We start from the raw sequence: 24,809 nt of genomic DNA, 5'->3' as shown, positions 1-24,809 counted from the left end.
ATGACAAAAAGTAATAAGTCATTTTTTAATCTATTAAAAACTTACAATTATTTATTTAACCGTCCATTTAATAAACAATAATTTTAAAATTTTGTTTGGTATTATTTGTTTGTATTATGTAAATTATTATTTTTAAATATGTTTTTTTAAATTTTTTAAAAAAATGTATTCAATTTTATAATTTTTTTTATAATTTTGTTTCTATGGTCTGTTTGCCTAGATTCAAAAAAAAACAGTTTCAGAAAATTTTTTAAAATTAAGAAAAATTGTCATTTTTGGGGGTGTCACAGAAAATCATTTCAACCGAATTTCCCCCGAATAGCAATTCTCGGTCTCACACACGTCATTTTTGACGGTTTCTAAGTCCCCCGTATTTTGCCGGACGTTTCGATCAAATTAACCAAATTACAAATGTTTCCCAAAAATATAACTTTATTTAAGACAACTCAAATGATTTTTATGAACTATCTTCATACTACGATTTTTATATTTACTTTGAGTTATATTTAAAAATATGCTTTTTATAAAACCTCTCGAAAAAATGAGCTAAAAAAATCCGTCAGCAAACCGTCTTTCTCAGGGGTGTCACAGAAACCGGCGACGGATTTGGGGACGGTTGCTTTGGAAACCAACCCATCAAAACCGTAGGTGTCACAGAATCTGTAAAGTTTTCTAGGAGTTTCGGAGTAAATTTGCTCTGATTTTAGGAACATTTGCTTCAAGGCCTACTAATCGGTTGGTTTAAAATCGTGTACTTGATTTTCAAACGGTTTCTGTGACACCGAGATTTGCTTTTGGGGGGAAATTTGGTTGGAAGGAATTTCTGTGACACACCCCCCCCCCTGACAGTGTTACCAATTAACTCGAACTTTAAAATACCTAATTTCGGAGTTCTGGCGTGAACAGTTAACGAAATGTTGTGTTAACGAATTATTTATTCAAAGGTACTTAGTATTGTAGTTAAAAATGAAACTTATTTCTGGTAAAAATTTCATGGTAAAAGAAGTTGTAGTTATTGAGAAATTTATAGGGGGGTTGTCACAGAAATCCCTTCCAACCAAATTTCAGGGGTAAACATAGGTCAACAGCGCAAGACGCCATATTCTTGCGATTCATTCGCGATAATATCGACATTGCCAACGACATTTACTCCGGGCGGCCGCATTCTTGTGACCACTGCTCGGGAGGATCTGGGCAATGAGTTAAATCCCCATGGACTACCATGTAAAACCGCTTGTAAGGATCTCCTCTCCGTCCTAGCCTCTCGCAGTTTATGCCTTCGCAAGTACTCCAGAGCAGATGGCATTTTGGTTCGCTTTTAAAATTCTTGCCAGCTTACAAATGTAAATAAACCAGCGCAGCCGCGGCAAACCGCTGTTCAGGGCTGCAATAATTTTGCAAGAAAAACATTAATTAAGTTTTAAAATTATTGTAAAGTAGTCAGAATAAGTCAAATATATATAATATCCATCCAGCCCTGTTCGTTTTTCGGTAAATTTTCCGAAAAAAGGAAATCTCTCGAATTCCTGTGACACCAACGGTTTAGGTCGGTTGGTTTCTAAATTCTAAAAATTTTATCAAATCCAGCATTAATTTCTAGAAAGGCCATTTTATATTAATTTATAGACGCATTAATGACTTAATTTTTAAGTGTGAGAGTCATTTTTAGTTTGCAAAGGAATAATTAGGCCGCCCAAAAATGAATGTATTGTTCTTTTTTGTTTATAGCTACCTAATCGCAAAAGGTTGAAAAATTTAACCACAAAGCATCCAATTAATTTTTATTATTGATCCCTTTTCACAGTAGCTGTAATGAATGAGCAAAATTGTAAAAAGTACAATTTATCAAAATTGTAAAAAGTACAATTTTGCTCATTGCAGCTGTGTTGCTCGCACCTACGCAAAATCGTATAAGCTAAGAAAAAAATAAAAAAAACGCTCGTTCTGACTTATACAGTGCACACAAAAAAAGCACGTCGCCGTAAAATGGATAAGTCCAGGTAATTTTCAGGTAATTCATACTCATATCTATTCTACCTGAAATATTCATAAAATTTACATTAAATAATATCATTTTGCCGAATTCTCTCTCTCGGAGATTCTCTAACTTTGAAAAAGAGCGCAGGAATCAATATAGAGAGCAAAATGACATGAGTGGAAGCGAGAAAGACGTATTCAAAATTCAAACTGACGTACTTTACATTTTCGACCATATCACTTTTACCTGGCCCCATATCAAGTAAAAAGGATATTAAAAAAGATCAAATTGACCTACGATTCCTATCCATTTATTTTGTGTTTGTATAAAGAAGATTTGGAAAAGTTTCATCCCGATAGTTTTAAAAGTGAGAGATATAGCTAGGTGGACTTATCTAGTGATCCTGGTCAAGAATATGTATAAGTACATTATACACACAAAAAAAAAACTTGGTAAAATCAACTGTAATAATTGTCAAACAGGCCCAACCAGCAAAATTGTCAATTCTACTAAGTAAATAGTCATTTCACAACAACAAAATACACACAACTAGCAAAGACACAAATCCAAAGCAAAAACAATATACACGTAACTATTTTAATAGTTACGTAACTATCTTTGTTGGTCAATTTTACCAAGCAAATTTTTTTGTGTGTAGGTTCGGAAACGTCTTCTTCACTGCGTAGCAAACTTTTGAATGAAATCTAAATACTTCCTGCAATTGTATAAAAATTTTGAGAATTTCCTGAAGTCAAAATTAATTTATGGTAAGGGTAAAATAAAGACCACCCTCACTCACCTTGCGATTATTGTTCTTATTTTCTTATCATCGATTAAGAAGAAAATTTAGTTGTTTATATACAGTTGTAGCCGATTACATTTTTATTGTTAGTGCTTGTTATTGCTTGGTTATTTTCAATTGCAGATGAACTTAGCATAGGTAGAACACAAATCGAATTTTTAGAAGCTTGGTGATATTTAAACGTACCGTACGCTTTTTTTAGTTATTGTGTCCATCTTGTTATATTAAAATGATTAATTTCTAAAGAATGCAGAAATTTCTAAAGTTTTTTAAATTTTACTTCAAGGTTTTCTTATAACAAAAATAACAAATAATACAAATAAAATTGTTCAAAATGGTATGTAACGATTTTTTTGAGTTTAGTTTAATTGCAAATAATTAAAAAACGTAACTTTTAATGCCTAAATTGCTTATATAAATCATGTGGTACATCCACTTCTTACTTCTTTGATTAACCTAGTTTACGACCAAAAACGCCTCAATCTTCGACATTTCCCATATTTGTTTTTTCAGAATTTGCCGTTAATTATTCGTAAATTATTCGTGAAAGAATTAGATTTGTTGCTCTTCTCTAAATATTTTATGTTTTATTAATAATTTTCGACTTTTCCACCAAATTTACGGATAACACCAAAACAAATCGATGAAATACGCACTTAAGGAAACCTTTGTTTTTCGGTAAGGTACATCTTTCTGATTAAGAAAAGGGCACTAACAATTGTTTGTACGGTGCCAATTTTTTTAAAACGTTTTTGACACTTTTTTAATTTCTAACTTGAGTTGTGAAAAACAGATTTCGGTTAATAAAAATACACATCTAAAAACCCAAATTAGTTTTATAACTTCCACTTAAAGATACATCTTTAAGCCAACTAATAAGACCCTGAACTAAAAAATCAATCTAAAGTTCGATTTTATATCTATTTTTTACATTGGAAAAAGCATGTATTCCAGCCCTGTTAAGGCAATGTTGTGTCAGTTAACAGCTGTAAACGGCCAAAAAATCACCGTTGTCGTAAGCTTCAAAAATGCATATCAAATTAATTTGCTGGTGGATTGTAATGGGCAACAGCTTGTTTTCTTTGTCAAAGTACATTCTACCAACATAAGTTGCATACCAAGACCTCAAGAAAATCAATTGGTTTGGGAGGAGAGCGGTGAAAGTGTAAAAGTGAAAATTTAGAAATTTGGATCTGTTGGGGCCGGTGTGGATAATTGGCCCCTCGCACTACGTTAGTTGTATTCCTACTGAAAATGCGCTTAATATGAGGGGTCATCGGACGCTCCGTTCAAAAGTTATACCGAAAACAAATTTGCGGGAGCTTAGTCAAAATGAAAATTTAATTCTGATTGTCTGTATGTCCCAAAACATGGTTTTAAAGTCCTGAAAATTTGATATGATGTTCAACAGCTCGATATAAGAAACTTAATTCTACCACTTTTGGAAAAACTCGCTAGTTTAGCGGGAAAACAGCTATAAATAGCTAAAGAACGGAAGGCCGTAACTTCTTCTCGTTTAAAAGGTATTTTAAAATGCTTTAAGCGCCTCCTATATGTAATTTGTGTAAATGTAATATTTAAAAAGATATGCACAAATCAAAAATGTTTTAAACTTTTTTTTTTAGCTTTTACTTATTTTTCTCAAAAACAGCTCTAACGATTTTCCATACAACTTTAAACTGTATAGCCCTTGAGATTCCTTAACTATTGGTATATATCATGTTACTGTAAAAAATCACGTTTAAAAGTTATTAAGAAACGAAAATAGCCACTTTTGCCAGCTCAGAACAAGTAACGCTTCCTGAGTGTTGAATTTTGTGCGTGGGTATCCAAACTGTATTTTAGGGTCATGAATCAGTTAATTTGCATTGCAGTTCCATATAGGAATCTTTTGTTCTACGACTTTTGGAAAAACCCGCTACTTTAGCGGGAAAAAAGCCAATAATAGCTCAATTTCGTTGGTTTGTAAGCTCTACACTACTAAAGATACAGACATGTGCTATACCTCGTTTAAAAGGTATTTTGAAATACTTCAACGCCTTTTTAACTTAATTCGTTTAAATACACTAGTTTTAAAATTATGATTGACCTATTTAAATTTAAATGTATTTATTAGCTCCTGTGAGAGCAAAACAGAAAATTTTAGAAAGTGTATTTAATGACGACTGTGATAATTTTTCGTCACAAATGTTGATATCAGAACTTTTGTATGTTGAAGGTGCGATCGTCACTAGTTATACTCTACGAGTAAAAGGGTATATTGCAGAGCTCGTAAAAAAAGGTCTCATTGTGCTTGTTGTCAGAAAAAGCAAGAAAGGAAGCTACCTTCGGCCAGCCGAAGCTTATATACCCTTGTAGATAAAGTAATGCTTACCCGGTGCAGTTCCAGGAATTCCAATTTTGTTTTTAAGGAGTCAAGAATCAAAACGCCTACTTCCTACAAAGTTACAATGAATTTTCTTATATTTGTTTGAATTTTCCTATGGGAGCCTTAAGATATAGTGGTCCGATCCGGCTCGCTCCGACATATGTACTACCTGCAATAGAAAGAAGACTTTCGGGAAAGTTTCATCGCGATAGCTTTAAAATTGAGAGACTAGTTCGCATAGAAACGGACAGACGGACATGGCTAGATAGACTCGGCTATTGGTGCTGATCAAAAATATATATATTTATGTGGTCGGAAACGTCTCCTTCACTGCGTTGCAAACATCTGACTGAAATTATAATACCCTCTACAAGCGTATAAAAACATACTGACCCCATACGAAGCTTTCAGAGAGAGACCCTAAAATTTCGTTTGGCCCTGGGTTGCTCCCTGCTCAACCGATGACCGATTTGGTTTGCTCGGTCGGGTCTGTGCTCACCCGAGACCCTTTTCGTCGTAAATACTCGGAAAAGGTCTTTTGAGCAAATTGAAAATTGTACTTTCTTTCATGGTCGCCTACCATTAGGTTAGGTTAGGTTAGCGCGGCGGCTGACACAAGGTCAGCCCACTTGGCCATCACTGGCCCATTGTGATACCGCAATGGATCATTAGTACCCTTCTACCACGAAGTTAGAAAGAGTCCCAGCCCGTTTCTCTTATGAAACCTGCTATTTTCTTCGGGGGGACACTGCTAATTCAGCTAGATTGTGAAAAAAATATTCTCCTGCGCCTGATTAGGGCCACGCAGGAGCAGAAGAAGTGCTCTACTGATTCTACGTCTTCCTCGTTTTTGCAACTTCTGCAGAAGTCGTTGCTAAGGATGTTTAGACGGGATGCGTGGGCTCCTACGAGCCAGTGGTAGGTAATTTTCGGCACTTAATTTCATCCTGAACAAAAGACATAAAATCTTTAACAATTTCAAGGCTTATTTTGTAATATAAAATATATAAACATGAATAAATAATAATAATAATTGACTTATTTCTTTATATATAAATGTATCTACATCGATATATTTCTATTTTATTTTCCCTATAATTTTTTTTCTCTCTCTCTCGCTTTCGCTCTCTCTCAAAGCATTCTAGCGGCGAAAATTGCCATTACAAAATGGATTACGAATGCATTACTTCTCCTCCAGTAATAGGGAAACAATGGACTACAACATGGATTACTTTGCCATAGGCATGACCGCCTTGTAATGTGGTCGGGACACAATTTGCATTACTAGTAATGGGAAAAGTATGCAAGGCCGAGTTACATTCGGGTCTCCATTACGAGTTCACTATACTTTCCCAAAATTGTAATGCAAAATGTAGACAGACTAAAGAAAATTCAACATACATTTTGAAAAACGTATGCTGAGTTGTAATGCATGTTCATTTATGAAAACAAAAATTATTCTTTCCTCATGTAGGAATTGAACATGGGTTTTATTGTATAATGGATGGAAAGGCTAACCGCTCGGCCATTGTCTGTGGTTTTTTAGTTCGTTAAACTATACTTCGAATGCATGGTGTTATTATTAAAGTGCCGAAGCTCAAACGTGCCGGAGGAGAAACGAAAAACGAACACATAGGCAATAATTTTTAGGTGTGTTTGTGATTTTTGACAAAAGGAAATCGCTAACGAACAAAAATACGAAGTCATAGGAGCTCTGATTACAACTTCACTGTCGAAAAACAGCGATCGTAATCGATTACAATGTCTACACTTGTAATGCATTTTTTCTCCAGACCGAGACCGAGACCGAAACGAAAAAACCCAGCGGCGAAAATTGCCATTACAAAATGGATTACGAATGCATTACTTCTCCTCTCGTAATAGAGAAACAATGGATTACAACATGGATTACTTTGCCATAGGCATGGCCGCCTTGTAATGTGGTCGGGAGACAATTTGCATTACTAGTAATGGGAAAAGTATGCTAGGGCCGAGTCACCTTCGGGTCTCCATTACGAATTCAATATACTTTTCCGAAATTGTAATGCAAAATGTAGACGGACTAGAGAAAATTCAACATACAATTTGAAAAACGTATGCTGAGTTGTAATGCATGTTCATTTATGAAAACAAAAAATATTCTTTCCTCATGTAGGAATCGAACATGGGTATTATTGTATAATGGATGGAAAGGCTAACCGCTCGGCCATTGTCTGTGCTTTTTTTAGTTCGTCAAACTATATTTAGAATGCATGCTGTTATTATTAAAGTTCCGAAGCTCAAACGTGAGGGAGGGGAAACGAAAAACGAACACATAGACAATAATTTTTATGTGTGTTTGTGATTTTTGACGAAGGGAAATCGTTAGCGAACGAAAAAACGAAGTCATAGGAGCCCTGATTACAACTTCTCTAACGAAAAGCAGCGATAGTAATCGGTTACATTTTCTTTACATGTAATGCATTTTTTCTCCAGACCCCATTCGCCTGTTCGCCGCTGGGAAGGGTTGTTGCTCAGACCCTGAGCTAGACATTCTCAATTTTGGGGTGTTTCAACTGAGCAGCCCGTTTAGAAAAATTTCGGTTGACCGTTTTTTACGTGCTCTGGTATATTGTATTCGTGCAAAAGGCTTAGTACTCAACCCAACAAAAAGTCGTCCAAAACAAAAAACTTCATATGAAAAACAACGTCCTTAAGCCGTTTAAAATTTTGTTTACATCAATTCCTAACTATTTAAGAATATCTTCACAACATTATTTGGTTTTGTTCAAAATATTTCGAAAGATTTGAAAGAACGCGCGAACCATTTTGTAGAAATAGGCTTGGTTAGAATACTTTGAGACATTTTTTATCTTAAGACTTATGGTAATTCATTTGAACCGATCTGCCTTTTATAGCTCATTTGAAAGGTAATTCAAATACATAACAGCTAACCTAAATTCAGAATACAATTTTATGTACATTAATAAGTTCAATGCAATTTTAGAATTGATTTGCTATATACACTTTATGCACATATCACAACAGGCCTATATTTTTCTCTTTCTAGAGAAAACCCATTTTTGTGACTTTTAATTAACAGAAGTCTTTCAGAAACCCTTTTAGGTGACTGTTAACTTAAAAGGGTCTTACCAACACCAATTATTTTTGTTTACATGTCGCCGCCTATGATAAATCTTAAATTTGGACTCTGTCAACCGAAAAAAGTGGAAAAATCCGAACTTTAAAAATCCACCATAAATCCAGTTTTCCATGGATTTGGGCCATATCCAGCTTGTTCTATTCGGTAGAATGTACACTTTAAGTTTGTACCCATTATGATTTTTCAACGGATTTATTTCGAGTTTTTACGATATATACAGCCGACTTACAGTCGACCAAAAAACACATTTTTCCTCTTTGTCAAGCTTCTGCGCTGCCATTACTCATCCAATCATATTGATCTGTATGGCAAAGTTAAGCTCTGATCTATTGACTTTAAAATAAAACTAAAACTGGCTCAACCAAGTGGATATCTGCCGAGATATAAGAAGAAATTCGAAAAAAGTCCGAAATTTAACATTTCAAACTTTAAAAAATCTTTAAAAAAAAACTGTGCCATCGAAAAAAAAATTAGTGCTATTTTCGTGATCTAGGGGTCTAAAACTAACAGAATTTGCCATCAATTGCTGGGGAGCATTTCGGCTGTAAACTAGTGTAATATTAAAAGAACATTAAATATTCAAACCAATTGATTCTCTTGCTCTTTATTACACGTGCTCATATTGTTTAAACAAATTCAAATGTTTAAACAATTTGATTCACGGCTTCCCCGCCCACCTGCCTTCCCTATTATTAATATAATTCTAATCAAGGTGAAAAATTAATGTGAAAACAAAAATACTGAAACAAAATATCAATGATAAAATGCAGAAATTTGGAATTGCCTTTCTTGATGTCTTTTCTTAAATTAGTCAAATACATAAAGCAAAACATTGCTCCGCATATTTGTTTCCCTTATAATAGTTGTCTACTGTGGATACCTTTCAAAAACCCCCCGCTAGCAAATTCGCCAAGAGTATTTGGTTTGTAATATTTTAAATAAATCGTTTAAAAATTGCATCTTTAAAAAACAAATAGAAAATAGAAATAGACAAGAAAGGAAGCTACCTTCGGCCAGCCGAAGCTTATATACCCTTGCAGATAAAGTAATACTCACTCGGTGCAGTTCCAGGGATTCCAGATTCAGCGTTTCTATTTTTGAATTTTGTTTTTAAGTAGTCAAGAATTAAAACGCCTATTTCCTACAAAGTAACAATGAATTTTCTTATATATGTTTGAATATTCCTATGGGAGCCTTAAGATATAGTGGTCCGATCCGGCTGGCTCCGACATATGTACTACCTGCAATAGAAAGAAAACTTTCGGGAAAGTTTCATCGCGATAGCTTTAAAACTGAGAGACTAGTTCGCATAGAAACGGACAGACGGACATGGCTAGATAGACTCGGCAATTGGTGCTGATCAAGAATATATATACTTTATGTGGTCGGAAACGTCTCCTTCACTGCGTTGCAAACATCTGACTGAAATTATAATACCCTCTACAAGGTATAAAAATGTAGAACGAGGTAGCAAGGCCAATATCAACAGGATTTGTTTTAAGGGACCGATGAAATAAAAATAAGCCTAAAATGATCCTATCTCTGGCATTCATTTTTTTAAAAGAAGAATTGAAGACATTAATTTTTTTTAACTGTCGAAGGATAAACATCCCATCACATTTTGAAGCGGTTGTAACATTTCAAGGCGAACTTAAATTAAAAATATTCCCTCAAATTTTTTAAATCCTAATCAAAATTATTATATTGGTTGTTGGAGAGCTATGTAAAACTTTTAGCAATTTTTTTTAAGAATACATGTTTTTTTCCAGAGTTAAACGCTAATCGATTTGGAATTGAATTACATACTTAACGCGGCGTGATAATCCATATTTTAACAGTTTTTGGCTTTGCTTTTGATAAAGTACTGCTTTGAAATTCATATTTTTGCACTCTTAATTCATACAAACAAATGCATAAATTTATCTGGGTAAGAGCGGGACAGCAATAGTCAAAACTCTCACAAATTGCAAAAGAGTTTAATATTTTTAACATGTAAATTTAATCAAATTCGTATCCTATCTATTTTTTTCTTAAATAAATTTTTTTTCAAATAATGTTCCTAGGCTTTAATGGCAATGGATTGGGAATTTAATTACATGCTCAACGCAGTATTACATTCTATATTGAAATAATATGTTTTGGACAAAATACTAATGTTTTGAATGAAATTAGTGTAAGGATTTGTGTCGAAAAAGGAATCTGTTTGTTTCTGTTTTGTCCATCTGTTAACTTATGCAAACAATCCATAATAATTTTAAAAAGATTTAAAAAAGACACATGTTTTTTTAAGTAGTTTTCAAAGGACAAAATATTTTTATTTTTACGGATATCAAGGGAAAAAGTTCTGATAAAATCTTTTCTCGGTTTATAGAATAAAAATTAGGAATTTTTTAAATTTAAAATAAGTACCAAAGATAAAGCAATGCTTAATTTCAATTTTAATTTGCGAAGCTTCGGGCTACAGACCCTGCTAGTAAGTAAATAAAATAACTTAAATCGGTATATCACAACTCAAGGTAGAAATTAAAATAATGTCAAAAACGTTTTTTACACTTAAAAAAAATTGGTACAATACGAACAATTTTCAGCGACCTTTTCTTTTTTTTTTGAAAAATAATGTAAAAACGGCAAATAATAGGAAAAAAATTTTGAAGATCAAAAGTTGCACTGCTAACTTTATGCATATGAAAGAGTTTGATCCCTAAGTCATTATAAAGAGGGCACTAATAGGGGGAAAAGTTTGGTTAGACATAGCAGCTATAAATAAAGAGCCATTGGAATGAGACTGGTATCACCGGAAAGGCTGTTCTTTTGGCTATAACTTTTTCTACATCATTTTGAAGCAATTGTTAAGCAAATTTAAAAATACAGACATTTGTGTTGCTTCACAGCCTCTTAAAATGACAACGTTCCAGAAAAAATATAGGTTTAAGTTTGCTTTTTGACACTAAATTGTGTGAAAACTCAGTTTTATCCGATACATTTGAATTTCTTTTATATAATTCAATGCTTTTTGTTAAATCTTCTTCAAAAATAATTCGAAAAAGGTTAACAAAGGCTTGGTCATTTATGAAAACTTTGCAGATATTTTAAAACGCCCAATCTGAACCAAATGTAGCACGAAAAAATTTTACATTTGAAAGCATAAAAATCTGATTTTGGGAAACCCGATTGATTGAGTTAACAAGGAAAACAAGGGAGTTTTTTCGTTGTTTGTTGTTTCTAAAAGCAACTCTCTGAAAAACCTGTAGTGTATTTTGGGACACGCCTGATTGGGATATATTTTTTGGCGTTTTTGTGTGATTTTATTTTAATCTTGAATCAATAATATCAGCTTTTACCAAGCAAATGAATATGCTACGTTATGAAGTTTATGTGCTTAAACTCGGCAAACTTTAATAATTTTGAGTTTATTAAGATTTTAGTGACTATTTGGCGTTAATATCATAAAAGCTCGATAAAAAATCAGACAGAAAATAAAAAAGTGTTTCGTTCTTAATAGAGGTCTGCTTGAATACATTCGAAAGTTGAATTTGTTTGAATGATTGAGTGACAGCCCACAGTTACATAAATGCGAGTAAAGGGCATAGCAGGCTTACCTAGGGAAAACGGCCCCCAGCGATTTTTAAAAATTTTGAATCAGCGATGGTAGATAATTAGAAGGAGAGTATGGAAACCAATTTTCAAAGCTATTGGACATTTGACTGAGGAGTAATCGTCTGCAACCCAAAAATGTATTTAAGCTTAACGGAAACGCCTAACTGAAATATTGTGATGAGAAATCAAAGGGATAAAAAATAGATCCTCGCTAAAGAAGCTTGAAATTTTTAAAACTTTTTAAAAGTGCAGAAAACCGCGATTAAAATTTTCAAAAAAATGTTTGTCCACTTTCAAGTTTCGGCAACCTTACCAATTTTTTACTTTTCCTGTGTTTTTTAACCATCGAAGTAATAAATAAAAATAAAATAAATCATAATTTTATTTATTTTTATTTTATAGTGTCAAAGAAAGGAAAAACTAGATTTCAAGTAGTTTTGTGGGACAATTTCTACAACCCGGCCACCCCAGTTTTTTTTTTTAAGTTTTTGAAGTGCACAGTACCAACTTGATTGCAAAGCACTTTGCTTCTAATATTTATTCTCATACCTATTTTGGCACTATCATCCCTCTTTTGCCGTATTTTGGCGTTAGAAAGAAAACACGAAATCTATTTTATCTTGCGAGCAGAAAGCACGATTTGCATAATTCTAAAGCAGAAATATCTGTCTTTCCATGTTGAGTTTGACAATTTTCTGAATTCAGTTCAGATAAATAATGTTAAAATGTTGCTTAATATGAAAAGGCAAGGTAGGCAATGTCAAAAACATTCGAATTATTCGCTCTGTGCTCAGCTCGCCGGTTTTTTCTATCCCTGTACTCTCCTTCAACTCACCACTTGATAAAAGTTAAGTGCACTTAAATATCCCCAAACGGTATAGCTCCCTCCCTTCCTTGGTAATGCATGGAACCTTGTTGGCATTACCCCTAAAGTAAACGTTACTTCATGTTCAACCTCGATAACACAGGCCTCCAAAATGTGATATGGGTCGGTGTCCAGGCCTGCCACCATTTTATTTCGATAAATGAGGCTTTTCTAAGCATAAGTTGCCACTACGCCTATAGTCCATCAGCTCTGGTATTTGCGGTATCTTTGATCCGCATCAATAGCCGAGTCCATCTAGCCATGTCCGTCTGTCCGTTTCTATGCGAACTAGTCCCTCAGTTTTTTAACTATCGCGATGAACCTTTCCCAAAAGTCTTCTTTCTATTGCAGGTAGTACATATGTCGGAACAGGCCGGATCGGACCACTATATCTCATTGCTCCCAAACGAATAATCAAAAAAAAAATAATAGAAAAACCATTGTAACTTTGTAGAAAGTAGGCATTTTGATTTTTGACATTGTAAAAATAACATTTTAAGTAGGCATACCTCCAAGGGAATAAAAACTTCGGCTGGCCGAAGTTAACTTCCTTTCTTGTTTTCATATGAAGTTTTTTGTTTTGGACGACTTTTTGTTGGGTTGAGTCGCTGCAGTCGGTTGTCCCGACTATCTGATACCCGTCACTCATCTGCCAGTGCGAGAGAGATGGAGGTATAAAACGTTGATCACGCGTTACTTTTTAATGAATGGTCCGATTTGAAAAATGTCTTCGATATTTAAAAAGGCCAAGCAGCCTTAGGGCCGTTTTCTACAAAAGCTAGAAGGTTGAGATTTTCCACACATATTCTTGGGCTTCCTACGCAACGCAAGTATATTTCAGCCGAGCGCCACGCCCCCTCTAACGCCCTCAATCGCCCACTAAGCTATCGAAATGTAGAAGACATTTTTCAAATCGGACCATTCATTAAAAAGTTATACGCAATCAAAAAAATGTTATATATCCATCTCCCTCGCACTCCCTTTAGCTGAGTTACGATTATTATATAGTCAGGATACCAACCCGACTATAGCGTTCGCACTCCCTTTAGCTGAGTGACGGGTATTAGAAAGTCGGGACAGCAACCCGACTATAGCGTACTCTATTGTTATTGGGAAAATTTAAGTCTCCTTTTTTGCCGGGAGTTGCAAAGTGCTAGTGCTAACACATAACGGGTGTTTTTTTAGAGGTATACAACTTTAAGTTGCAATAAAACAACTGTTGACGCTGCCAGCTTTTTGGCAGCTTTATTTTTTCAAATAATAACTCGTATATTTAATCGTTATAATATATATTTATTTGGGTTTAAATTGCGGGGCAACAACGACAACGACAATGTATATCTCTTCCGATCAACGAGCAACCAAACCAATGTGACAAAAGTTATGTGAGCGACAAAGAAAAAGAACAACGACAAGAGAGTGAGAGAGCTGTTAATGCTGGCAGCTGGAGTTTACAATGATCTGATTGCAATAGATAACAATCGATTATTTATATTTGAATATTCCTTTGGCTGTAAAGATTTGTCTGCTCCCGACATACTCCCCCCGTTGAAAAAGCCCCTCTCAACAGCATCATCTACAGGCAGAAGGCAAAGCTTGTTCACCGCTCTTCGAATGTTGTTGCTAGTAGAAGTCCTTAGGTCTGCCACGCGAAATATTCCATCCTTTCCTGGAATAAGGCCGACTACTTAGGCCAGCGGCCAACGCATTGGAGGAAGATTCTCATCCTTGACAAGGACCAGGTCATCTAATTGAAGAGGTCGAGTTGCGAGGCGCCATTTGGAGCGTTGTTGCAGCAGGGTCAGATACTCCTCACGCCAACGAGCCCAAAAGATTTGCTGAAGATGGCTCCCACGTTGCCAGCCGTCTAAACGATTATAGTTTAATGCAGTTAAATCACGCTCTAGCAGTGCCTCAGCAGGTCCACCAAGAAGAAATCGAGCAGGAGTCAAAACGTCTAGATCGCCAGGGCTTTCTGAAATCGAAACTAAAGGCCGATAATTAATGACTGCAGAAATCTGACACACTAAAGTCCGCAGTTCCTCAAATCTGAGCAAAGAAGTTACAACTGTGCGATAAAAATAATGCTTGGCCGAATTTACTGCTGCCTCCCACAAACCTCCGAAGTGGGGCGATCGAGGAGGAATGAAGCGCCAGTCAATATTTTCAGCCAGACAAAATTGGCTAACAGCAGCAGAATGAGAGTCGCTCAAGACTAATCGAATTAGCTCTTGCAATTCATTTTTTGCGTTATCACTCCAAATTTGATTAGGCTTGCCTCGCGTAGCAATGAATCGCTTTAGTGCACCGAAAAACGAGCTAGTTGTTAGGTCTTGAACAAGTTCTAAATGCACAGCCTTGGTTGACAAGGACCAGGTCATCTAATTGAAGAGGTCGAGTTGCGAGGCGCCATTTGGAGCGTTGTTGCAGCAGGGTCAGATACTCCTCACGCCAACGAGCCCAAAAGATTTGCTGAAGATGGCTCACACGTTGCCAGCCGTCTAAACGATTATAGTTTAATGCAGTTAAATCACGCTCTAGCAGTGCCTCAGCAGGTCCACCAAGAAGAAATCGAGCAGGAGTCAAAACGTCTAGATCGCCAGGGCTTTCTGAAATCGAAACTAAAGGCCGATAATTAATGACTGCAGAAATCTGACACACTAAAGTCCGCAGTTCCTCAAATCTGAGCAAAGAAGTTACAACTGTGCGATAAAAATAATGCTTGGCCGATTTTACTGCTGCCTCCCACAAACCTCCGAAGTGGGGCGATCGAGGAGGAATGAAGCGCCAGTCAATATTTTCAGCCAGACAAAATTGGCTAACAGCAGCAGAATGAGAGTCGCCCAAGACTAATCGAATTAGCTATTGCAATTCATTTTTTGCGTTATCACTCCAAATTTGATAAGGCTTGCCTCGCGTAGCAATGAATCGCTTTAGTGCACCGAAAAACGAGCTAGTTGTTAGGTCTTGAACAAGTTCTAAATGCACAGCCTTGGTTGTAAAGCAAATAAAAACTGAGATGTAGCACTTTACTGGAGGCCTGTTGCGAACAGAGGACCTGTAGTAAAAGGGACCGCAGTAGTCGACTCCACTAACTTCAAATGCTCGGGATCCTGTTAGTCGATCCTTCGGGAGTCTACCCATGACATGTTCAATCAATTTTGGCTTAGCATGGAAGCACTTAATGCCTTTACTGACAACTCTTGCTACGCTTTTTAACCCTCCAATGGGCCAAAACTGCAAGCGCCAATTGGAAAGCAAGGGACGGGGTCCGGCGTGCAGCTGCCGTCAATGAAAGCTTCGAATGATAGCCATTGTAAAGGATGGTGCTTAGACAAAATTATTGGATGTTGAGCGTCGTATGAAAGTGTAGAATTTTGAAGTCTGCCGCCAACCCGCAAAGTGCCATGATCATCCAGAAATGGTAATAGCGACGCGATTGTGCTAGCCTTTTTTACAACTCCTTTAGCTTGCAGTTCCTTTATATAATCCCACATATGGGCACGCTGAACAAGTCGAATAAGAATTTCAGATCCATGTTTAACATCCGAAATGCATTATGACGACGACGTCGAATAAATTTTAAACTAAATGGCAGATTAACCTAGTATTCACCTGTAATTAATCTCACAAACGTGTTGGCAAAATGCCTTTCGCACTCAAGGTCCTCCTTTGCTCTGACAGAAACTGCTTCATTTGAACTTTCTAACTCCCAAAACCGACAAACAACATCATCAAGATGATCCTCTAGTTTACCATTTGAAACACAACAAGCAATCAAAGTTTTTGTATTCAGGGGTGTCACAGAAACCGTCGACGGTTTTGGGGACGGTTGGTTTAGAAACCAACCGACCAAAACCGTTGGTGTCACAGGAATTCGAGAGATTTCCTTTTTTCGGAAAATTTACCGAAAAACGACCAGGGCTGGACGCATACACTAAATATCAAATATTCAATAATTATCGAATTTTATTTGACTTATTTGGACTATTTTCCAATAAGTTTTAAACTTAATTTATGTTGGTTGGTTGGCCGTAGTACCGATCATCCCGACTATATTGGCTGTGGTACCGATTAGTTCGGCTACGTTGGCTGTAATACCGGTCAGTTTGGCTGCATTGGCTGTAAATACCGATCAGGCTAGCTGTGCCGGCTGTAATACCGACTAGTCCGGCTACATTGGCTGTAATACCGATTAGTCCAACTGCGTGCGGCTAAGTTGGCCGTAGTACCGACTGGTCCAACTGCGTGCGGCTAAGTTGGCCGTAGTACCGACTGGTCCGACTACATTGGCTGTAATACCGATTAGTCCAGCTGCGTCGGCCGTAATACCGATCAGTTGAGCAGGACATAGGCAGACTTGGCACAGGGATCCCCACCAGCAGAGTGTTGGGCGCGAGCAGCGGACTTCAAGGGAGCAACGCAGGACAACGCAGCCACGAGTCGCCCAGGACATCCACGAGGACAAGCATTCAGGGACCGCACAAAGAACCAGACATCAGGGACGATCGCAACAGCCAGGAGGGAAGGTTCGGGTGGAACGTTCGTATTTCTCTGGGCGTTTGCTACAGGGACTGCTGGCGTAAACCGGCCGTAGTACCGGAAGGACGAAGGTCTTGCAAGCGTGGTGCCTGTTCACCCTAGTCTGAGAACGGTGACGCTTCCCTGAGCCCAACAACCCAACTCCACGCCCTCGTCTACGAGTGGCAGCGAAAGTACCCGGCGCAACCAGGAGCACCTACAGCGAGGAACCCCGGATCGGAGTCGCAGGAGCATCGTCAGCACGAGTCACAATAATCATTGTAAAACCAGAGCCGTAAATAAACGCCTTGAACTGAATTCTGAAATGTTTTATTGTTAGCCGAGACACAGGAGTACCAACAGTGACTGAGATGATAACTCAGTTCTTGAATCGATACAGGGATCGGCATTCTAACCGCCTGGCTAGACGTCTTGCCACACCACTGGGCCGACGTCGTCTCCGCAGACGACACCCGGCGGACTTATGGATTCTCGGCCGTGATAGACACGGGCGACTTTTATAATTAACCCAGATGAAGTAACATGCCCCACTGTGGCTCAACTACCCGCAGATTTCGGGATTATTTTTCTTTAATTATATGACGACAAACATGAAAACAAGAACTTGTGAGGCGTGTTAAATAAAAAAAATGTGCCTACTTCGGCTTATACCAAAAAAAAAAAAAATTTTAACCGGGCGGTCACGTTTATATAAATTTGGTGGGACGAACACACAAATTTACTGAGCTAGCCGCACGATCTTCGTAGCGAGCAAAACGTAAAAATCAGTTCGTTACACTATCTGCACGCCTACTATTACTGATAGTCAACCAAGCATAGCCCTGAACATAGAGGACTGGAATATTCCGGCAAATATCCAACTAGCAGATCCCTTTTTCCACAAGCCTCAACGAATAGACTTACTAATTGGAGCTAGCATGTTTTATGATTTATTATGTGTTGGGCAGAATAAACTGATCCCTGGGCTACCGCTTCTTCAGAAAACTCGGCTCGGGTCATATCTGGTGGAGGACAAAACCATTTTAATCGGGGGTGTCACAGAAAACCATTCCAACCGAATTTCTCCCGAAAAATCTCGGTGTCACAGACGTAATTTTTGACCGTTTCTAAATCCCCCGTATTTTGCCGGACGTTTTGATAAAATTACGCAACTTAAAAATGTTTCCCAAAAATATAACTTTATTTAAGATAACTCTAATGAATTTTATGAACTACCTGCATACTACGATTTTTATACCTACTTCGGTTTATATTTAAAAATATGTTTTTAATAAAACCTCTGGAAAAAATTAGCTAAAAAATCCGTCGGCAAACCGTCTACCTGGCAGTGTTACCAATTAGCTAGCACTTTAAAATACCAAATTTGTCCAAATTTCGGAGTTAGTTATCGAAATGTTTTGTTAACGAATTATTTATTCAAAGGTACTTAGTATTGTAGTTAAAAATTTTATTGTAAAAGAAGTTGTAGTTATTAAGAAATTAATAAATTTAATTTAATTTAATTTAATTTAAACTAATAAGCTTTGCTAATTTTCAGGGGTAAACATAGGTTACTAGCGCAAGACACCATATTTATCCCATTCATTCGCGATAATATCGACATTGCCAAAGGATTTACTCAGGGCGGCCGCATTCTTGTGAAAGGGCCTGGCCATTGAGTTAAATCTCCATGGTAGTCCATGTAAAACCGTTTGTAAGGATCTCCTCTGCGTCCTAGCCTCTGCAATATGTAGCCTGGCGGGTAATTCAAATTTTTCTTTTTTTCTTTTATTTTGAACAGTATGCGCTTTAAACATATATCCTTTTTTTAATCTTGCAAGAAAAACATAAATTAAGTTTAAAACTTATTGGAAAATAGTCCAAATAAGTCAAATAAAATTCGATAATTATTGAATATTTGATATTTAGTGTATGCGTCCAGCCCTGGTCGTTTTTCGGTAAATTTTCCGAAAAAAGGAAATCTCTCGAATTCCTGTGACACCAACGGTTTTGGTCGGTTGGTTTCTAAACCAACCGTCCCCAAAACCGTCGACGGTTTTTATTTTTATTCGACGAATTTTATTTGACTTATTTGGACTATTTTCCAATAAGTTTTAAACTTAATTTATGTTTTTCTTGCAAGATTAAAAAAAGGATATATGTTTAAAGCGCATATTGTTCAAAATAAAAGAAAAAAAGAAAAATTTGAATTACCCGCCAGGCTACATATTGCAGAGGCTAGGACGCAGAGGAGATCCTTACAAACGGTTTTACATGGACTACCATGGAGATTTAACTCAATGGCCAGGCCCTTTCACAAGAATGCGGCCGCCCTGAGTAAATCCTTTGGCAATGTCGATATTATCGCGAATGAATGGGATGAATATGGTGTCTTGCGCTAGTAACCTATGTTTACCCCTGAAAATTAGCAAAGCTTATTAGTTTAAATTAAATTAATTAAATTAAATTTATTAATTTCTTAATAACTACAACTTCTTTTACAATACAATTTTTAACTACAATACTAAGTACCTTTGAATAAATAATTCGTTAACAAAACATTTCGATAACTAACTCCGAAATTTGGACAAATTTGGTATTTTAAAGTGCTAGCTAATTGGTAACACTGCCAGGTAGACGGTTTGCCGACGGATTTTTTAGCTAATTTTTTTCAGAGGTTTTATTAAAAGCATATTTTTAAATATAAACCGAAGTAGGTATAAAAATCGTAGTATGCAGGTAGTTCATAAAATTCATTAGAGTTATCTTAAATAAAGTTATATTTTTGGGAAACATTTTTAAGTTGCGTAATTTTATCAAAACGTCCGGCAAAATACGGGGGATTTAGAAACGGTCAAAAATTACGTCTGTGACACCGAGATTTTTCGGGAGAAATTCGGTTGGAATGGTTTTCTGTGACACCCCCGATTAAAATGGTTTTGTCCTCCACCAGATATGACCCGAGCCGAGTTTTCTGAAGAAGCGGTAGCCCAGGGATCAGTTTATTCTGCCCAACACATAATAAATCATAAAACATGCTAGCTCCAATTAGTAAGTCTATTCGTTGAGGCTTGTGGAAAAAGGGATCTGCTAGTTGGATATTTGCCGGAATATTCCAGTCCTCTATGTTCAGGGCTATGCTTGGTTGACTATCAGTAATAGTAGGCGTGCAGATAGTGTAACGAACTGATTTTTACGTTTTGCTCGCTACGAAGATCGTGCGGCTAGCTCAGTAAATTTGTGTGTTCGTCCCACCAAATTTATATAAACGTGACCGCCCGGTTAACATTTTTTTTTTTTTTGGTATAAGCCGAAGTAGGCACATTTTTTTTATTTAACACGCCTCACAAGTTCTTGTTTTCATGTTTGTCGTCATATAATTAAAGAAAAATAATCCCGAAATCTGCGGGTAGTTGAGCCACAGTGGGACATGTTACTTCATCTGGGTTAATTATAAAAGTCGCCCGTGTCTATCACGGCCGAGAATCCATAAGTCCGCCGGGTGTCGTCTGCGGAGACGACGTCGGCCCAGTGGTGTGGCAAGACGTCTAGCCAGGCGGTTAGAATGCCGATCCCTGTATCGATTCAAGAACTGAGTTATCATCTCAGTCACTGTTGGTACTCCTGTGTCTAGGCTAACAATAAAACATTTCAGAATTCAGTTCAAGGAGGCGTTTATTTACGGCTCTGGTTTTACAATGATTATTGTGACTCGTGCTGACGATGCTCCTGCGACTCCGATCCGGGGTTCCTCGCTGTAGGTGCTCCTGGTTGCGCCGGGTACTTTCGCTGCCACTCGTAGACGAGGGCGTGGAGTTGGGTTGTTGGGCTCAGGGAAGCGTCACCGTTCTCAGACTAGGGTGAACAGGCACCACGCTTGCAAGACCTTCGTCCTTCCGGTACTACCGCCGGTTTGCGCCAGCAGTCCCTGTAGCAAACGCCCAGAGAAAGACGAACGTTCCACCCGAACCTTCCCTCCTGGCTGTTGCGATCGTCCCTGATGTCTGGTTCTTTGTGCGGTCCCTGAATGCTTGTCCTCGTGGATGTCCTGGGCGACTCGTGGCTGCGTTGTCCTGCGTTGCTCCCTTGAAGTCCGCTGCTCGCGCCCAACACTCTGCTGGTGGGGATCCCTGTGCCAAGTCTGCCTATGTCCTGCTCAACTGATCGGTATTACGGCCGACGCAGCTGGACTAATCGGTATTACAGCCAATGTAGTCGGACCAGTCGGTACTACGGCCAACTTAGCCGCACGCAGTTGGACCAGTCGGTACTACGGCCAACTTAGCCGCACGCAGTTGGACTAATCGGTATTACAGCCAATGTAGCCGGACTAGTCGGTATTACAGCCGGCACAGCTAGCCTGATCGGTATTTACAGCCAATGCAGCCAAACTGACCGGTATTACAGCCAACGTAGCCGAACTAATCGGTACCACAGCCAATATAGTCGGGATGATCGGTACTACGGCCAACCTTGATGTTCTGCAGACTTAGCCGTGCGTTGCCTTGAAGGACCTCAGCTACCTGTGTCGCAATTCGGAGACTTGCTTGGTCCCGAACGTCTTGACGTAGCGATCTTGCTCCTTGCTGGTTTTCCACGGCTGTTTCTCCTTGACTTTGACTTTACTAAACGTTGTTCACTCGCGATTTGATGCTCGATGACTGGTCCCGACTCCAGCGCAGAGCCCGCTTATATAGGCCTCCGGGTCCCGTTAATCCTCGGCCTCTCCTTTTCAGGGTCCAAAGTGCACGGTTTTACCGTTCGACCTTTCGCCCTCTGCGCACGGCACCACTCTAGGGTCCAAAGTGCGGTGCTGTACCGTTAATTCCTTGCTCACGGCACGCCTGCGCCCTCTCGTCTCTCCCTCAGGCTAGTGCCGTCTCGCTCTGACGCCTCTCTTTGCTCTCTCTCTCTCTGGGTTGGTACTCTCCAAACTCTCTCTCCAACTCTCCACTTCAGGGTTCAAAGTGCACGGTTTTACCGTTCGACTTTTCGCCCTCTGCACACCATGTAGTTCTCCATGTATTTCTTGTGTTTATTTGTGCGGAGTTATTTAACTCCTCACAATAGGAACGCCGAATAATCGGATGCCTGAGATTTTAAGCAAATATCGACGGTATATCCCTCAGTTAGAACCCTTGTCTTACCGAGTCCCGAAACCAGAGATGCTGAGCGAGTCCTTTTTAACTGTAACTGCTGTGCAAAGCGAGAAATTAGAATGCATGGAATGAATAAGCCTGAACGGCTTTTTACGAGTACAACAGCAGTGGCCAATAGCGTAATATCAGAAGCTGGACCTTGAACAACTAGAGAAATAATGGCAGAATCAGTTTCGATTGGTAGCTGCGAAGAGTTTGTATAAAAATGCAGTAATGTGTGGTGCCTATTTTCACCAACGCGGCAATTTCCGCTTGTACAAGCTCGAGTATGGTGCCCACGTTTTAAGCAGTTGAAGCATAGAGACATCCTTTTGATCTCAGCATGTCGCAAGGAGGGAATTGTATGTTCAAACCATCCATTGAGGTGGCCTCTTTCCAACTAGTTTGCGTGGAAAAATCCAATTTTTGCAAGAGCATGTAAATGTCAGAAAATTCCTGAGCTGATCCCAACGAATCCAAAGCCCGCATGTGTGAGTTGATTTTGTCCGAAAACTCCCGAAGTTTATTTGCCGCTGAAGAGTCCATCTGTTTGAGACTAAGTAAACAAGTAAGACTGGAAAACAAGACGTTTATTAGAATACCGTTTATTAAGCAAATCTAAAGCCACTGGGTAGTTGGCTGACGATATATCTAACGACTGTATGGCATCCAGCGCTGGGCTAAGTAGACAGAAACGCAAGTGTTGCAGCTTTTTGATGTTGGTTAACTTGGGGTCTTTATCTATGATTGTGTACAACATTGACATGAAATCTGCATACTCAGTATATCCTCCAGAAAAAGATGGAAACTTTAGTTCGGGAACACGAGAGCGATTACAGAGCGTTGCGCATGGTAGAGTTCGTTTGATGTTCACCTTTCCGTTGTTGAATGTGACCTCTTAAGCGTAACTCAAGAAGTAACGCCATTTCATCAAATTCATCCCGACACGGTTGGTCAATTTGATTAAAATCGAAAGACTCTAGTAAGTCTTGATTACGGTTATAAGTGGTTTTAATTTGATTAATTAGGTGTAAGCGGACATCTAAATCAATAACACTGATTGATCCAATTTTGTCAGGAGCTAGTTCACTGCCGATGACCTCAAGTCGATCAGAAGAAACCTCAGTATTACGTTTCAGAAAAGCGATCTATTCAGGAACCGATGGCAGCAGAGGCAATTCAGGATTCATTTTTTTTTTGTTTGTAATTGTTAAATAAAGTTCGAAAAAAATGGAATTTAAAGTTATCTGAACGAAAACTTCTTCAGAAGACTGTATGTGCAAGCGCCAACAATCGGATTGCAGTTTGTTCCTATGTTGGTATATATGCATGTGTTTGCAATTGAACCGTTCCTTTGTTGGTATGTATGTATGTGTTTGCAGTTGAACCGTTTCAAAACAGCGTTAAAGAAGACGTGCAAAAATAACGGAGTCTCCGTTTGATGAACAAATTTAATCCAATTATTGGCAAATCCACTGACTGTTATAAACTTTATTGCACAACACTTTAAGCTTGGGCTCCAAAATTATTTCCAATTTCAATTTTTTCAACGAACTCCAGAACCACAATCACGTCGGGGTCACCAATGTTGACACTGCCAGCTTTTTGGCACCTTTATTTATTCAAATAATAACTCGTATATTTAATCGTTATAATATATATTTATTTGGGTTTAAATTGAGGGGAAACAATGTATATCTCTTCCCATCAACGAGCAACCAAACCAAAGTGACAAAAGGTTTGTGAGCGACAAAGAAAAAGAACAACGACAAGAGAGCGAGAGAGTGAGAGAGCTGTTAATGCTGGCAGCTGGAGTTTACAGTGATCTCATTGCAATAGATAACAATCGATTGTTTACATTTTAATTTTCCTTTGGCTGTAAAGATTTGTCTGCTCCCGACAACAACGATTGAATATTCGATTGACATGATTTTTTTTTTATTTGAAAGAAAATCTTGTGGTATTACATTTTATATATGATTTCTGGCATATGACCGCTACGGCTGGCTCGGATGTAGTCCAATCTGGACGTCCAATTTTCGATGACTTTTCGCAACATTTGCGGCCGTATATCGGCAATAACACGGCGAATGTTGTCTTCCAAATGGTCAAGCGTTTGTGGCTTATCCGCATAGACCAATGACTTTACATAGCCCCACAGAAAGTAGTCTAGCGGTGTTAAATCACAAGATCCTGGAGGACAATTTACAGGTCCAAAACGTGAAATTAGGCGGTCACCAAACGTGTCTTTCAATAAATGATCGCTTGGATTCAATTCTTGCACGAGTTGGATTTTGTAAGCACGCAAGCCAAGATCCTTCCGCAAAATCTTCCATAAAGTGGATGGACACAGATCCAATTCCTGTGCTCAATGGTGGATGGACTCATTCGGGTCTTC

At 38.1% G+C, this 24,809-nt stretch overlaps 1 protein-coding gene and 2 long non-coding RNA genes across 4 annotated transcripts in view; 1 reads left to right on the top strand and 2 right to left on the bottom strand.

Moving 5' to 3' along the window:
• Positions 1–232: 232 nt before the first annotated feature.
• LOC138912579 (uncharacterized) lies at positions 233–9,788 on the bottom strand. The gene is made up of 3 exons (XR_011418125.1): positions 9,532–9,788; positions 9,347–9,431; positions 233–1,384 (listed from the first exon to the last, which is right to left on the bottom strand). It is a non-coding gene; the product is annotated as an uncharacterized lncRNA (long non-coding RNA).
• Positions 2,897–24,809, top strand: part of TpnC4 (Troponin C TpnC4) — a 140,091-nt gene continuing 118,178 nt past the window's right edge. Inside the window, exons 1-2 of one of the 2 annotated variants that reach the window (XM_070213658.1) lie at positions 2,897–2,918; positions 3,067–3,117. In XM_070213658.1, the coding sequence (XP_070069759.1) occupies positions 3,115–3,117 (3 nt within the window). In that variant the 5' untranslated portion in view covers positions 2,897–2,918; positions 3,067–3,114. Of the gene's footprint in view, positions 2,968–3,066; positions 3,118–24,809 lie in introns of both variants that reach the window. The other variant, XM_044392751.2, reaches the window with a different exon arrangement.
• LOC138912568 (uncharacterized) lies at positions 14,025–17,892 on the bottom strand. The gene is made up of 2 exons (XR_011418116.1): positions 15,506–17,892; positions 14,025–15,373 (listed from the first exon to the last, which is right to left on the bottom strand). It is a non-coding gene; the product is annotated as an uncharacterized lncRNA (long non-coding RNA).

Source organism: Drosophila takahashii, chromosome 2R (assembly GCF_030179915.1).
Source record: "Drosophila takahashii strain IR98-3 E-12201 chromosome 2R, DtakHiC1v2, whole genome shotgun sequence".
NCBI lineage: Eukaryota > Metazoa > Arthropoda > Insecta > Diptera > Drosophilidae > Drosophila > Drosophila takahashii.
This window is presented reverse-complemented; position numbering and strand designations above follow the sequence as displayed.